Raw genomic sequence first — 17,684 nt, 5'->3', positions numbered from 1 at the left:
TGGCCTCCAGAGCTCTCAACAAGGTGTCAGGGGCAGAGTCAGGTTGGCTACCCATCAACAGATACAACTGGGTGTCATCTGCATATTGATGACAACCCAGTCCGAAACTCCGCACCAACTGGGCGAGGGGGCACATATAAAGATTGAACAACAGGGGAGAGAGTATCGCCCCCTGTGGGACACCACACTCCAACGGTTGGCATGCGGGCAGTCTCTCCCCCAGCACCACCCTCTGTTTGATGTTTTGAATCAGACTTATAGGGATGAGAATTTTAAAAGTATGCCTCGTTTCAAATGTGTTTTAGTTCAAAATGGTGGTAAATGTGGTCAATCTAAAAGAATACAATGTTTTACAATCATTTTATTGCACAAATGCTTTGTACTCAGTGTCTTATACAGCAGAATTTGTAATGGTACCACTGGGGCTTGATTGATACACTTGCAATTGTAGTATGAAGGTCAAAATCCCATTTTTTTTAATCCTGGAAAAAAGATAGTTTTGCAGTTACAACAGATTCACTTGATTGCTTGGCTGGATTCTGTATTTTTCCCATGAAAAGGATAGTTTGTATTGTCTTGTCAAAAACAATCATCAGGAACGGTCTGTTAAATATCATGTGAGAGTAATTTTTCATATTTTCAGATATCTGTGATCCATTTCTAACGTCAATTACACTCTGGGGTGAAATAATACTTTTCTCCTGAACAACCACCATAGATTTCTGAAGAGCCTGCAGAGAAAGAACAAATCCCGATGACCTAATGATATAGTAGCAGCCTGACTGGCACAGATTAGCTCTGCCTGATCCAAATTTAGAAGCTAAGCAGGGTCTAGAGCTTGGATGGGAGATCAAAGCAGAATGGGACTGCTGTTCAGAGAAGACAATGGCAAACCATCACTGCTCCTCTCTTGTGTTAAAAACTCCATGAAGCAGAACTGATTTATTTAAAACATTTGTAGGCCTCCTTTCAATCCAATGTAAGGTCCCCAAGGTGGTGAACAAATGATACTGAAACCTTAAAATAACATTTAAAATGCATAAATAAATAAAAGATAGAGACATACAAACACACATACACAACTGGGGAAGAGGGTCAATAAGAGTCTACTGGGATATACCAAACGAAACATTGTTTTCACCTGCTGGTAGAAGACAATGACAGAGGGAGTTAAGCAAGTCTACCTGGGGAGGGAGTTCCAAAGTATTGGTGTCACGACTAGGAAGGCCATTTCTTGGGTTGCCACCAAACTAGTCACAGATAATGGGGGCACCTGAAGCAAGAACTCTGAAGATGACTGAAGTGGATGGGTAAGTTCTTATGGGAGAAGGCAGTCCCTAAGATATGCTGGTTCCAAGCTTTATAGGGCTTTAAAGGTCAAATATCAGCACCTTGAATTGGGCCCAGAAGCAAACTGGGACCCAGAGTAGATGGGACAAGACTAAAGTGATGTGATCCCTACAACTCCAGTCAACACTCTGGCTGCTGCCTTCTGTACCAATTGCAGTTTCTGGACAGTCTTCACCAGCTGGAACTGGTTAAAGGCACTCCTGATCACTGCTGGCACCTGTATATTCAACAGGAGGCCCAGATCTAGCAGCACTCCCAAGCTATGAACCTGCTTTTTTTATAGCGAGTGCAATCCCACCTAGAACAAGAGATAACCCATTTCCTAGGTCAGACCTTCCCTCCACCAGCCGCACCTCTATTTTGTCAGGATTAAAGTTCAGCTTGTTAGCTCACATCCACTGCAAAATTGCCTCCAAACACCTGTTCACAGTTCCCACTGCTTTCCTGGGATCTGTCATGTCTGAGCCCCATCCATGCCAATGCTAATGCTAATACTGACCTGTTGTTCTGAACCAATGTTTCATGCTGGAACTTGATGTCATATTGCCAATGCCATAACTGCTTCTTTCACAGGCTTATTGCAGGAGCTTATCTAACGGACTGTAACAACTTTCAGTGCTTGGTCGTGACCTTGTAGACTGCTCACTCCCATGCATTGCTATGTTTCTTGACTTTGATCTCTTGTTTTCTCAGTGTCTCGACTTGATAGTGCAAATATGCGAGACGTTATCAGGACAAATTCACACCAAAAGTCCTGTTTACTGTTGGGAGGGGGAAAGAGCAACTGTGTATGTTTAAGAGGAAGGATCTTCCCACATGTTACTATTCCTGTCAATCTTGCTGTTACTGCTCAGATGCTTACCTTGCTTCTGAGTAATCCTATGGACATATCTATGGAAATGATTTGATTTCTGAATAAAGCCATTTAACCAAGAGCCTGGATTTCTTGTTGCAATGGTACAGGGATCTGTCTGCCATAGTCTGTCACCCATAGCCTGACATTATCTGCTGGAAGTGCAAGATAGTGCTTAGTGTCATCTGCATATTGGTGGCAACTCAGCCTGCATCTCTGGATGCCTGCTTTCAGTGGCTTTACACAAATGTTGAAAAGCATGGGGGACAAGACAGAGCCTTGCGGAATCCCACAGGGAGGAGGCCAAGGGGTGGAGCCATGAGGTTGCCATGAGTTCACTGTGACTTGCTAATAATAACTGCACTTATATACCCCTCTTCAAGACAGATTAGTGCCTCACCCAGAGCGGTGAACAAGTTAGTGTTATTATTATCCTCACAATACAGCTGGGGAGCTGGGGCTGAGAAGAGTGGCTTACCCAAGGCCACCTACTGAGCTCAACGCAGTAGTGGGATTTGAACCAGTAGAGTGATGATTTGCAGCTGAACCATTTAACCACTGTGCTACAGCAGCTTTACATTTAAACATAGAGTGCAGATTGTCCATCCTATTTTTTGCATGAAATATGAAACTGTCAAGATCTCCTGAGACTGATGGGCAAAGTACACACTATGTGTGACCAGGGCTGCCTACCCCCAGCTGGGCCTGGGGGATTCCCAGTCCCCAGCCCCTGCATCCCACTTCTGGTCACCTGGCTGGGAGTGGGGAGAAGCACCTGCCAGGGAGGCACACACATGAAGCTTCTGTATCATGCCAGAAAAGATGCCATTTTCTGGTGCAACGTGGAAGCTCCAGGTCGCACTGGGGGTGATTTACTAAATGTTTCCGCCAATCAATATGTTTGTGGGCAATTTTTAGAGAACAGCTCTGCCAGTTTCTGCATTGGGACAGAAAATCTCATCATTTTTCAGCACGATAGGTGAACATAGGAGGCAAGTACTTTATTTTAATTGACCCTCCATGTCCCATGTTTGATCTGTGAGTGACCCATCAGGTTTGAGGTGCCCAACCAAACGTGCACTCACAGGTATGAACTGGGAACTCAAGTTGAAAACACATCGTTGCTCCATTTGACTCCAGAATGCTAATAGGGGTGAGGAGGGGTTCAGGCTCCCCTTCTGCGCTAATGGAAATTGCCATAGGGGCCCCTGTTTGCCTCTTTCTGTGCCTCCATGTGTCCTCATCATCAACAGAAAGCACCCTGGTCCTCAACTTGGTCAGTTCGTTTTTTAGGGTGACTAGTTATACCGCTGCACATGAAATGATACTAGCTTGCTTGCATGTTACAGCCAATGCATGTATATCCTGCCTGTGCTCGTGTACATCGGCTTGTTAGAAGCAATCCACGAACATTCACTTTACAAATGAAACCAGGGACCAGTACAATAAATGTGGGGTTTATATGACATGTTAAGCTGTATATGAATTGACCATTGCTCGTACAAAGAGCAATCAAGTGTACATTGTACACAGATTGTGTATTCACTGTAACTGGTGAACAGGGCTAGTTTCTATTAAATTTAAGATGTCTTAATTTCTGTATCATGTTCTTTGTTTGGTGAAATACTTGTCACATATGACACCAGAGATTGCAAATTGCATGTTCTGTCCTAAAACAAGATACACAAAGTTTTAATCAAACAAATACTGTGGTTAGATAAAACCAGGAACAGTGAACTCTCGGTTTTGATCTGAGCTCAAGAGATAAAGTAACCATGTGAGTTATCACAGTCCTTACATCAGAGTTCTTTTGCTTGTAAAAGGTATTTAATGTGTGCTGAAAATGTGTACAGTACCTTACATCTTGTTAACTTGTTAGGCTAACAGAGATGTGGGTTCACTGCTGTGAAATGTTGTGTATATGTGTATCTGTCTCTTTGTGAATTTTGTTTATTCTGGGCTTGCTTCTGTTCTGAAATAAAAAGGTCTTTCACAGAAAAATAGAAGAATTTCACCATCTCCACCAGTTGACAATACTTCAGTTTTTTCTTTAGGGGCCAAAACTGTCCTACCAAGGGTCATACGTAACTTAATAGCTTTGATGCAGGCCCACACTGTCTATAAGTAGCGCGAGACTCACAGAAGGCTGCCGGCTTCCTTGCGCGATTTTTGACGCCATCTGTTTACAAAACGTCACAAACGGTGATTTATGGCATTTTGTAGTCGGATGGTGTTAAAACTCGCGTGAGGAAGCTGGCAGCCTTCCAGTGAGTCTCGCACTACTTATAGACCATGTGGAAACGGCCCAGGTCTACTAAAAGCTTCTTTGCACAGTCATATCATGTATTTCAGGACATTTATAGCTGACATCTGGGTTTATTTGTCAGAAAGTCATCCTCAGCTCTTCAGCAATTCTTGTATAATCAGTTAATTCAAACCAGTGCTTACTGGTTATACTGTGAATTACTTTAGCGTGAAGTGTCAAAAGAAACCTGTACTTGATTTCATGCAATTGTCAATGCAATGTTTATTGCCAATTCCTCCCACATACTTACTTCAGACACCCACAGGTTGCGCTTTCCAGTTATTCCAGAAAAATCAGCCTTCTTAGAGAAAACGTCCAACATGCCCATACGCTGCAGAATGGCTTTGATATCATGGGATGCAGAAACATTAAATTTTGGAAGGATCAGTATTAGGTTTCTGTTTAACAAAAAGCAAAAGATAACAAGTGATTTTACTTAGACAACATACAACAGTGTAAATGGCATACAATTAAAAGGAATTATGTTAGGATTTTCATTTTGGCGTATAAATTTTGTACATTATGCTAAGTTCTTTGTTCATCTGAAGTTTGTTTTCCTCTCTTCCTCTGTGGCATCAGAGATTGTCTTAACTAGAGAAGAAATAGTGGGCAGCATGGATTGGCTTCAAGGTTGCCAGGCTGGAGCCATCAACTCCCAAGAGGAAATGGAGGCCAGGGCCACTTCCTGTGAAAACTGGAAGTGACACAGTAGATGCTCTAGCATTTTGCTGAGGTTCTTCCTCTCGCCAAACCCTGCCTTCTCCAGGCTCCACCCTCAAAATCTCCAGGAATTTCCTAACTTGGAGTTGGTAACTCTATTTGGTGCACTTCCTGGATCATTTTTGGTTTGCCAGTCCAGTTGGGTCAATGGAGAGTTTATGCTTTCTGCTGGGTTTGCAGGCTCTTGCTGAAGAGTTAGGGATTCAACTGGTTATGGAGGGGAATTCGAGCAATAGGTACAAACATTACCATTTTTAGGGGTGCTGGTTAGCAGAGAGCGGGAACTGAGTTTCTTATAGACGGAGGAATCCCAGAAGATTAAGGAGCTGATGCAGGGTTTAGGTGGGTCCAGTGGGTTATGGGGCACTTTAATTTGTCTACAGAACTGCAGGCATGGTAGAACACTTGGGGATAGGGTTGCTAGGTCCCTCGTGTCCCCAGATGGGGGACTGGGATCCTGGCACCCACCCTACCTTTTTTCTTTTTTCAACTTCTCACGTGCACGCCTTGGCGTGCATGAAGATGTCACTCACGGAAGGCACTGGCACTGGCAACAGCGAGCCGCTCTTGCTGCCACTGCCGCCGCTGCCGCCACCACTTGCTCTTGCCGCTGTAAGCCACTTTCACCAGCGCTGCAGCTCCCGCACTGCGAGAGCTAGCGGCAGCGGCATAAGCAGGCGATGCTGACAGCAGCAGCATCGAGAGCAGCCTGCTTTCAGTGCCACCGTCGCCTGCTCTCGTGGTGCAGGAGCGGTCCTCCCACCCAGGGGAGCGCCTCACTCCCCGGGGAGGGGGCACCCCAGAGAGCGCCAGGTGGGTAAGTGGGATTGGGGTGGGAAGGGTGGGATCGGGGGATCCCCCGTCTCAGCCGGGGGAATGGCAACCCTACTTGGGGAGCATGTTAGTACACTGCATCAGAATAGCTGCCACTGGTGCCATGACACCAGATCTCCACATATGGCTTGTTTTTTTTAGTGCAATTCAGTGGTGTTTCTTGTTGAAGGCAGGCCAGGCTGCTTGAAGCTCACTTTCAGGTGCAAATGGACATGTTTTGGTGTTTTTTTACATGGCAATTGTTGCACCCAGGTATGGTCCACAGAATAGCCTGGTTCTGATATTTTGATAGATTGATAGATTTTGACAGATTGCAAACGAGTCAAGGAGTCAGTTGGAAAGGTGGAGTAGAGAGAGCCTGGTGGCCCTATAGATACCCTTTTCTTCTCCTTCCAATGTGATGATCGTACCAGATGATACGCAGGGCATTATGTGAACAGAGCTCCAAGCAGCTTTTACTTCAAATATCAGCTCCTGGGACCCTGATTCCTACTGGGATCACAGCGTGAGGAGAGGTGGTTTTGAGTTTTCTGCAAATTTATATGGCCCTGTGGAGCTGCTCGTTTCCCAGTAAGTGCAAATATGCATGGGCCATATCAGTAATTGTATTTATTATTTACTTCATTTATGACCTTTTTTTTCTCCAGTAGGAACTTAAAGCAGCTCACATAATTTTCCTCCCCTCCATTTTATCCCTGCGACAACTTTGTTGTCATGGGCCGAGAGTCTATGACTGCCTCAAGGTCTCCCAGGAAATTTCCGTGGTAAAGAGGGGATTCAAACTTGGATCTCCCAGCTTCTAGTCTGACACTACTGCTACACCATACTGCGTCTCAGATTTCAAATTCAAAGCTGTATAGGAAATTAATAGAATAAGGAGAACTGAAACGGAGAAAAGAATTAAAAGATGCTGAATGACTTATTTTAAAATATAATGTGTTTGGTTTCCAGCGTGATGCTTTCATCCTAACCTGAGACTATAGTTTGGCCCTTTAGACCAAAACAGAGGCATCTAACCAATTTTATTTTTTTGTTTCTTTATAAGACTATAATCTTGCCTTTCTCCATTAAGGAAAATGGAAGTTTTATAAAAACAGTTATTCAATTAATTTGTGTGTAAAGCTGTAGCAGAAATCATACTGAAAAGTGTGATTCAGAAATGTCAGTGGTCAGGAATCGGATTCTCTAAACATTCTTGGCATAAATATGTTAGAGCAAGTGTAAATAATGCTGCGGAATAAACGCTGAGCTGATTAGAGAGGCAAAAGCTTTATTTGAGGAAGTTACATACTTGAGGGAAAGAGGGAGAGAGAGAGAGACCCTAGCTATCTGACTACATCTTGCAGAGAGAGAGAAGAAGTGTGGCAGGAGAGAGAAGAAGCAGGATATTGCCCTGTTTAGCCCAATAGGAGACAAGACAAGGAAATGACCCCCAGGAAACAAGAGAGGTGCTGCTCTCACTGTCCTAACTAAGTGATCCTTGCTGCCCCCTGCATGGTAGGCTCTTCTTCCTTCTTGCTACTGCAGTACACCAGACATTGCTATTTCTAACAAAATATTCTGCTCTTGCTGGCAAATGGGCCAATATCTGATATACACAGATTGTAAAGCGTGTTCAGGCTGAAAGGTCCTGTGCACACTGGATTGAATCAGTCCTCTAGATGAAACAACCCTTTAGCTGAAACGAAATTTGGGGTTCTTTCCAGATTTGCCCAACTAAGACACACAGGGCAAGTTTAGGGAGGTAAGATGAGGTGAGGGAATGAATACAGAGCTCAGGGTAGCTGGGAGTTTACAACTAGGATTACCAACTCTGGGCTGGGAATTTCTTGGAGATTTGGGGGTGGATCCTGGGGAGGGCACAGTTTGGGGAGGGAAGGGGACTCAGGGAGGTATAATGCTATAGAGTTCATCCTCCAAAGCAGCCATTTTCTCCAAGGGAACTGAGCTCTGTAGTGTGGAGATCAGTTGTTCTCCAGGAGAACAACTCCAGGAGACTTCAACTCCCACCTGGAGGTTGGCAAACCTAATTACAGTAGTTTAGTCCAATCTTAATCTTGGAGGCAGAGTCTCATCAAAAAAAGAGCACAACCTCAATTTGATCCATAAACTAGATGCCAAACTTGCAAGTGTTTTTTCAGCAGGATGGATACAAGATTCCACTCCTGAACATTTGCTCCAACAGATCCGACACAGGTTAAGGCACAATGAGAGCATCAAAAGGTAGCTGAGTTAGCACTCAGTTCAGTCACCCAAGGGAGATTACAAACTGTGATACTCCCAGTAATCCACCATGGGAACTTCTCTGCCCAGAGTTAGGAGAATAGCCATAAAAGGTGGGCTAACTACCTGCCCTTGTTAAAAAATGACGGCCTTATCAGGATGTGCATCACCACCAGGGACTTTTCAGCTGCACACAGAAGACAGAAATGCACCAGATACGGCGATGAAATCTCAGCGAGTTAATGAACAAATGCCTTAGCACTGCAGCCTGGGGCAGTGTCTTGAATGCTCTTGAGAGCTTCTGGCAAGGCTCTTTAGTCAGGTGAGGTGTCTCCTCCTTGCTCACTTTGGCAGGCTGCGCCAAAATAAACAATGCATGAAATGGTGGCAGGATGGAGCGTAGCTTCAGGGTGTCTGCGCAGGTTCCCATCTTGATCCTCAAGCAGACAAAACATTCAGTCTGATGTTCATTATTTTATAAAATACAGGAGGGGAGAATAAAGTTGTGGGCTGCTTTGGGCCCCCATTTTGGGTATATATATCTAAATAAATAAATATCCTATATTATATCAAGGAATATTGCAATGGTATATAAAGAGTACAGCAAAAAGGCTTACTTTGTTTTAAAAGACATTGCCCATGTAGATAGCTGTTTTTCTGTCCAAGTGTGCTCCACATGTCTCAATTTCCCTTCATCTGGCAGAACGAGCCATACTACGACACCTCCTGGACAAGGCATTTCCACCACTGAGCAAAACAGATCTTTATCATAGAGAAAGTTGTAACTGGACCTTTTGTACATCATTTCAACACTCTCAGTTCTGTTTCCATCCAAAATAAAAATTCCTTCTCTGGTTTGCTTAGTGTTGAAAGCATTAATCCAGGCACCTGGGAGGGGGGAGGAAGAATAGGTAACGTGAATGTTCATTCTCCGTTGCACAAATGTGTGTGCAGTAGCTGTACTGTGAGAGCAGTAAAGGCCAAAAGCCAGGACTGTGGGATTCAGTCATAAAGCAGAACGTGAGATGGCAAAAAGACTAGTGTGTAAAGCAGAAGAATGTTAGTTAAGATGCAGTTGGGGACACAACTTCCTCTTAGCTAGAACGATTGATTGATTGACTGATTGATTAATTGGTGTAATTTACCTTATTTCTAGTCCACCTTTCTCACGGAGACTCAAGGTGCATTATACAGTGTAAGCCAATACAATCAATAGCTGGGACATTCAATAAACAATGCAATAGGAATAGATTACAAAAATTTGAGAGCAAGAAAAGCAGAACGTCGATACAGAGCTGAAACAATGCTGAAACAAAACAAAGCAATTTAACATGGCATATTAAACAATGGGGAAACTATCCAGTAAGAGTATACTTAACAGTAAATAACAATAATAGTAAAATAAAATAGAAACAGTTCTTGTTACTACACCAGCAAAGTGCCTCAAAGCCAAGATTAGGAAGCTGGTGCTAAAGAGTAGGGTGGTGGTGCATGAATGAAAGAACGAAAGAACGAAAGAATGAACGAACAAACGAACGCACAAACGAACGAAAGAAAGAGCAAGTTTGGAGTAATGGTTAGAGTATCAGACTAGGATCTGGGAGATGCTGGTTCAGCTTCTTGATCTGCCATGCAAGCTTGTTAGGTGACCTTGGGCCACTCACGCACTCTCAGCCTAACCTACCTCGCTTTGTGAAGATAAAATGGAGGAGAGGAGAATGGCACAAGCTGCTTTGAGTTCCCATTGGGGTGAAGTGTCAGGGTATAAATGAATAATAAAACAAATAAATTATAAAAGAAATGCCTGTTCCAGTAAAATTAACAGAAAACTCTGATGTACTTACTAAGCATACAGTGGAACAATCCTTCCTGATGTAGCATCTGTATGACTTTGCAAAGGAAAAGTTTGTCTCACCAATGTTTGGAGTTCTCAAGACTGTAAAAAATGATGGTGATAAAGGTGATTCAGTAGACATTATGTACTTGTTATGAGGCTAGGTACAGCTTGAGCCAAGTGTCAGTGGTGAGAAGTCATAGCAGAGGTGCACAGCAGGTGCAGCGGAGCTTGTGAGCTCGCATCTGAATTGCAGAGTGCATACATGGAGAGGAACCAATGCTCATGAAGAGCCTGGTTGAAACTTTAGGAAAGAAATTCAAGTTCATTATTGGAAGAACACTGATGATAGGAAAGAACAGAGATAGCACATTGTTCTATCTATTTAGCCTAGGATGTCAAGGGCTATGGAATGGCATGTCCTGCATCTATTGTGGCAAGATGAAGGATGAAGAAAGAGAAGTGTGGTGCAAGAACTAAGTCCCTGAGAAAACAAACTATACTTCAAGGGGACAGTTCCAGGATAGTGGAACGGAAGGACAGACAGACTCTTGACCTCTTTGTCTCTCTCCTGCTCCCCCTCTGAAACCTGAGAAGGAGGGACAGCAAAAAGTCCTTCACTTCTTACAAGAAGCATAATCAGATCGAGGGAGAGTAGTCTTGAGGCAGCCAGCCAGACTGAAAGAGCCAAATCTCAGAAGCATGATCCAAAGCATGAAAGGTCAACAAGTTCCAGGAAATCAGGCAGATGTAAACAAGAAAAGTGCGAAGAAGAGCTATGCTCATCTCAGAGATGTTTGCTTCCAGTCAACATTTCTGGTACACATAGGGTTCCCAGTTATCTGCTGTTTGCAGGTACAATTTGCTTGGTACAATTTGCTCATTTGCAGGCAATACAGGCAAATCCATAGCAGGCACACTCCTGGCAGGGTGCAACGACATCACTTTGTCAAGTGATCTAATTGCACCGGCCATGGGAGCGCTCCCACACTTCACAGGGGCCAATTTTTGCCCCAGTGGGCTGAATCAGCCACATGCAAAGCTCAGGAGCATGTCTACTGTGATATTACTTCCAGAAGTGACATCTTCACATCAGTGCTGGAAGCATGCAAGCTCTTTATGTGCACATGGAGATCATCCTACAGCTAAGTGCTGCCCATCTTTCCTGCCAGGAGGGGACAGGGACCTGGCAACCCTAGGTACACACCATCCAGGAAAATGTTGCAATCCAGTCTCTGCATTTTCAGCCCCCAACTCCTAATTTGGCATGTGATCACAAGAGTGCTGAGTGCAGAACCCACACTTATAGAAACAGTTCATTTCCCTTGGGGACGCAAAATTTGTATAGAGTTCTAAGGTTCAAAAGGAGTCACGCATAAAGTCTTATTAAAATACACTGTGCAGTAGATCCTGAGATCATTTATGTGGCCTGAAATTGAAAAGGGCATTTAGGGAGAAAGAAAGAAAGAAGAAAGGCAGCTGGGTCAGATGGGTTATCATCTGGTTAAATGAATCTGAAAATCATCAAGGAAGGAAGTGGAGATGTTACCAGAGAGGAAAATGGCAAGACAGGTATTGCGCCCTGAAACGGAGGCTGAAAATGGGCCAGGGCCATGGGAGAGAAGGAGTTGCAGAAGGGAATAGAGGTACACAGAATGAAAATGAAAGGTTTAGGAGGTAAGGCATCCTTCCTGACCTGGATAGCCCAGGCAAGCCTGATTTTGCCAGATCTCAGAAGCTAAACAGGGTCGGCCTTGGTGAGTAATTGGCTGGGAGACCTCCAACAAAGACCAGGGTTGCAGAGGCAGGCAATGGCAAACCACCTCTGTTAGTCTTTTGCCATGAAAACCCTGCCAGGGCTTGTCACAAGTCAGGTAAGCCTAGAGGGCGGTCTCCACCACAAGAAGGCAGGTGCAGAGCTGAAACTGATTTTGGAACTGTATATTGACAATGCCATGTCAAGGGAAAGTTCAGTAACTGCTGTGTCTGGTAGTGGAAGGAACAAAGTTCAGCAGACTTTATACATAACTAGGGTTATCAACCTCCAGTCCACTCTTAAGTCCATTGATTTCAGGGAGCCTAGACTGGAGTAACTTTGCATAGGATTGCACTGTAAATTATCTTTAGTAACATAAATATTGTAAATTTTATTCTCAAACTCACCTTGGAGGATAATATAATTGATGACAACCATCTTTGTTCTTTCAGTGAGGCCCTTGACTAAATCTCCTATAATTCCATTTGTTTTATTTTTCACATAATCGTTTATCTGCTTTTCAGCATTTGTGGGATTCACGAAATCTGTAGAAAATTGTTCAGCTTTGTAAAAAGTTTTGATGGCCTCAGAAAAATTCCACAGAACATCCAATGTCTCATCTAGAAACAAGGCATTCCCTATACTGATCTGTCTGTCAACTGAACTGATGAGATCTTGAAATCCATTATGTATCTTTTCCTCCTCAATCTCTGACAGGTTAAAAGCAAGTCCGTTGTAAATCTGACTCTGGGTTTTATATTTGGCCCCCAAGGTCAGCATGGCAAAAGCTGTGGAGATGCTCAGGGGAGAGAAGAAAACATTTTTGTCACCTTGATCAGAAGCTATTTGCTTGTACAATTTGAAAGCAAATTCAGCATTGTTGAGGACTATGTTATGCCAAGGTTTCTGTTCCTTTTCTGAAATGGAAGACGGATGTTCAGGCACACTTTTATTTCTGTGGTTATCAAGTAGATATGGGAAATGATAGCAATGGACTCGAAGACCAATCAGTATCAAGGATAGGTAGATGAAGAACTTCATTAGGATTTGTAATTGTTGCGCTAAAAATCAAAGAGAAGAAATTAGAGGAGGAATCCATTGTTAACTTGTAAAGGTAGTTGTACAGGCCTTTAAAGGAATGGAATTTGGTCAAGAACACCTCTTCTTCAAGTCCCATTGAAACAGATGTGCAAGAATGCTGGATTATTTCCTCCATGCATAGAATGACACAACATAAATAATTATCCTTTCTTATAGTTAACATGAGAGGGAAATGTATCTTACTATATAACTGAGTAAGCATATTTCAGACAACTCATTTTATACCCTGGTGCACCACCAGAGGGCGCTGCCATGGGACGCCAGGCAAGGCACCATGTCCCTCCAGAAAACGTGCCATGATGGGAAGCCCAGGCCAGGAGCCTCCTGCCTTCACTCAGCTGGTATTAGGAGAGGAGAAGGTGGCAATGCCCACCCTACCTTAACACAGCTGGTATTAGGAGCGGAGCAGATGGCAATGCCCCCCCTCACCTTAACCCAGTTGGTATTAGGAGCAGAGTGGGTGGCAATTTCCTCTCCTGGCCTTAACCCAGCTGGTATTAGGAGTGGAGTAGGTGGCAATGCCCACCCCACCTCCGCCTTAACCCAGTTGGTATTAGGAGCAGAACAGGTGGCAATGCCCTCTCCCCACCTTAACCCAGCTGGTATTAGGAGCAGAGCAGGTGGCAATGCCTCCCCCCTTTGAACCAGTTGGGATCAGGACAGGAGAAGAGCAGTTGGCAATGCCCACCCTCTGCCTTCACCCAGCTGGTAATAGGAGCGGAGCAGATGGCAATACCCACCCACCCCCATCTTAACTCAGCTGGTTTTAGGAGCAGAGAAGGTGGCAATGCCCACCCCCTGCCTTGACTCAGTTGGTATTAGGAGCGGAGCAGGTGGCAATGTCTGCCCCCTGCCTTAACCCAGCTGGTATTAGGAGCGGAACAGGTGGCAATGTCTGCTTTCTGCCTTAACCTAGCTGAGATCAGGCACAGAGAAGGAGGCAATGCCCTTCTTCCCTTCACCCAGCTGGGATAAGGAGCAGAGCAAGTGGCAATGCCCACCCTCTTCAACTTACCGGAATAAGCCACTGAGCAAGCAACAATGCCCCTCCTGTCTTCACCATGCCAGAGTCAGGGAACAAGCATGCAGCAATGCTTCCCCCCGCCCTTCAACCTGCCGGAATCAGGAGCAGAGCAGTTGGCAATGCCTGTACCCACTTCACCTAGCAGGGACCAGGAGCAGAGCAGGCAGTAAAGCCCACCGCCCACCTTCATCAGTCAGGATCAGGAGCGAAGGAGGAGGCAATGCCTGTTCCTCCCTTCACCCAGCCGGGAGCAGGTGGCAATGCCCACCCCCTTCACTCAGCTGGTATCAGGCTTGGAGGAGCAGGCAGCAATGCCTGCCCCCCTTCACCCAGCCATAGTCAGGTGTAGAACAGGAGCCATTGCCCCCCCCTTTACCCGGCATGTATCAGGCATGGAGCAGGTAGCAAAGCCCACCACCCCTTCACATGGCTGAGATCAGGCAGATCAGGTTTGGAGCAGATGACAATGCCCACCCCCCTCCTTCACCAGCTGGAATCAGTGACAGAGGAGGAATGAATGCCTACCTGCCCGGCCTCCCCTTTCTAGAGCCTGTTGTATTCTCCCCCCCCCCCACACACACAATGGGCTTTGTTGGTATTAGGTAAGTAAAAGTACAGTATATTAGGTTATTTACAAAACTCAAAACCTGGCCTACCCATATCATTTGGAGGTGGAGAATGCCCTCAGGTCATAGCCAACTTATGGTGACCTCTGGCAGAATTTTCATGGCAAGAGACTGAGAGAGGTAGTTTGTCATTGCCTGCCTCTGCAACCCTGGTCTTTGTTGCAGGTCTCCCATCCAATCACTAACTAAGGCCAACCCTAATGAGCTTCTGAGATCTGATGAGATCAGGCTTGCGTGGGTTATCCAAGTCTGGGTGCCATCATAGAATCATGGAGTTGGAAGGGGCCATACGGACCATCTAGTCCAACCCCCTACCCAGTGCAGGATCAGCCTAAAGCATCTCTGACAAGTATTCATCCAGCCTCTTCTTGAAAACTACTAGTGAGGGGGAGCTCACCACCTCCCTAGGCAGCTGATTCCACTTTTGAACTACTCTGACAGTGAAAAAGTTTTTCCTAATATCCAGCCAGTACCTTTCTGCATGTAATTTAAGCCCATTGTTTTGGGTCGTACCCTCTGCTGCCAACTGGAACAGCTCCTTGCCCTCCTCCAAATGACAGCCTTTCAAATATTTACAGAGAGCAATCATGTGCCCCCTCAACCTCCTCTTCTCCAAACTAAACATTCCCAAGGCCTTCAGCCTTTTCTCGTAGGGCTCAGTCTCCAGACCCCGATCATCCTCGTCACTCTCCTCTGCATCCTCTCGATTTTGTCCACATCTTTTTTGAAGTGAGGCCTCCAGAATTGCACACAATACTCCAGGTGCGGCCTGACCAAGGCAGTATAGAGAGGGGCTATGACCTCCTGCGATTTCAATGCTATAGCCCCTTTGATACAACCCAAGACTGAATTAGCCTTTTTGGCCACCGCATCACACTGTCTGCTCATATTTAGTTTACAGTCCACTCTTACCACCAAGATCCCTTATTCAGTACAGTAATTGAATGCTGAACTGAGAGTGGGAGCAGTTCTCATGCATACATCCTCTCTGAGATACTATACGTTAAATATTGCTCCACGCAGAATAGAACAATGTATCCAGCCCATGTCATTTTTTGCTCATACAATAAAATTCCATTCAATTAGGCTTCTTATCTTTAACTCACAAAACAGACAGAATGAATATCTATGAGATTGTATAGAATGTGAAGAACAGCAGACCAAAGTATATTATACTTACAGTATGTCCAAAAGAGTCCTGTGGTTTTCTCATGAACTGGATTGTTTTGATATTTTATCTGCCAGGCTTCTGAGGGCCAAGCTACACATGACGAATGACACTTGAACAGCAAGTGGATTGAGTGGAGGGCAAGTGAACAGGGAGAAATACACTTGCCGTTCAAGTGTCATTCGTCATGTGTAGCTTGGCCCTCAGATGGACAATATCATTAACCATTAAACAGAGCAAATATAGGGTATCAAAGAAGCATGGAGAGAGATACACGAGGCAATGGATTTCTGGGTGGTCTCTGTATTTTGTACAATGGTGTCAGCCATTCGTTGTCATTGTTTCCTAATCTCTATTGTTACTTTTTACATTTTTTTTTTTAAATGGCAACATTTCCTTTTCTTTTTTTTTCAAGTTTGAACTTGTGAGAATACTCTCTGAAAATACTAAGCGGGGGGCTTTTGTGATTGTTAATAATTTACAATTAGGGTAACTGGGTTGGCTCCGGTCAGCTTGTTTGGCTTAATCTTGCTCAATTCTTAATACAGCCCATGTCCCACAGGGTTTTTGTCCATGCAGGTCACATGACACCCCCCCCCCCAGTATAATCTTTTGGTGGTTGAATGGCAACTTCTCCCTTTCCCCTCATTTTAACTGTTTCATATTTCTGTACTTATTTGTACTTTGGGAAACTCTAAAATAAATAAATAAATATATATTTGGCTCTCCATTACAGCTGCAAGACCAGGATGCCTACATTTCCCATCAAAACTTGAGGGAAGCTGACAAGTGTCCAACCTGTGTCAGGCATCACTTGTAGCTTGGTTCTGTGACAGGGAATAAGCCCACTTCCAGGCACGTGCCATCTGGTGCCTTGAGTCAGGTGCTTGCTACACAAACCCTCCCCGGGGGCAGCCTTGCTCTCAACTAGAGATGGGCACGATCCGAAAAAAATTGCCGATCCAGCTGATCATGGATCAGCGCCGGTGACGATCCCAACTAAATGATCCACACCGATCATCTCCCGTTCCCGATCCGTGGATCGTGGATCGTGGATCGTGGAGGCCAAAGCAGGGTGCACTGCTATTCCCAGCTATGTGGGAAGGTGGGTGTTGGTGGCGGCCACCGGGCCCGGCGGGCATGGGGAGACGGTGATGAGCCGCCTCCCCTCAGGGGGCAGGGGGTCTGGCTGCTCACCAGCGGCACCCCCCATGTGCCCGCCCGCTAGGCCAAAAAGGAGCACGCTGGCGAGAAAAGAATGGTGGGTGATGCCGGCGGCATCTGTGTTTGTGTTTGGCCATCTGTGTTTGGCCGTCAGAGCTGCCTATCAGGGTTTGCAGGGATGAGATTGGAGTTCCCATGGCTACAGAACACCCCCTTCCCCCTCTCTCCCCTGGGTGTCTTCTCCCAACTGGTGACTGCTTTGCTGCTCCATGGTTGGAAGGAAGCCCTGCTAATCAAGGAAAGCTGGGCTTCCATTCGTGTTTCCAGGGCGACAGAAGGAGGGGAAACACAGCTCAGGCATTCCCCTGGCTCCGTTGCCCTGGGAATAGATTACTGGCGCCTGAATGTCGGGCTTCCCGATCCGAGCATGATCCAGCCCCAATCCAGCCCCGATCCAGCCCCCTCCCGATCGCTGGATCATTGGCTGTGGCCGATCATGATCTGCTGAGTCACGATCACTCGATCGCCATTATCATGGGTTTTTTTGGATTGTAATGCGAATCGTGCCCATCTCTACTCTCAACGGCATCCCACTGATTAACTGTAAGGTGGGGCTAAAGTAAAAGTGTTCAGGCATTGTGGGATGGGCCCATGCTGTGATTCGGCCCTGCCAAATGTTTGAGCTGGTAAGTTCTCTCCGCTCTCCAGCCATCCTGGGGTTAAAGG

At 45.3% G+C, this 17,684-nt stretch overlaps 1 protein-coding gene across 1 annotated transcript; it reads right to left on the bottom strand.

Moving 5' to 3' along the window:
• Positions 1–398: 398 nt before the first annotated feature.
• On the bottom strand, positions 399–15,836 carry LOC129324242 (plasma serine protease inhibitor-like). The gene is made up of 5 exons (XM_054971383.1): positions 15,807–15,836; positions 12,283–12,936; positions 8,903–9,173; positions 4,759–4,906; positions 399–731 (listed from the first exon to the last, which is right to left on the bottom strand). Exons 2-5 carry the CDS (start codon positions 12,914–12,916, stop codon positions 477–479), a joined length of 1,308 nt encoding a protein of 435 aa, XP_054827358.1. The 5' UTR covers positions 12,917–12,936; positions 15,807–15,836; the 3' UTR covers positions 399–476.
• Between the last annotated feature and the right edge of the window lie 1,848 nt (positions 15,837–17,684).

The sequence above is a fragment of the Eublepharis macularius genome, chromosome 2 (assembly GCF_028583425.1).
Source record: "Eublepharis macularius isolate TG4126 chromosome 2, MPM_Emac_v1.0, whole genome shotgun sequence".
Taxonomy (NCBI): Eukaryota; Metazoa; Chordata; class Lepidosauria; order Squamata; family Eublepharidae; genus Eublepharis; species Eublepharis macularius.
The sequence above is the reverse complement of the archived record's forward strand: the minus strand, read 5'-3'. Positions and strand labels throughout refer to the sequence as shown.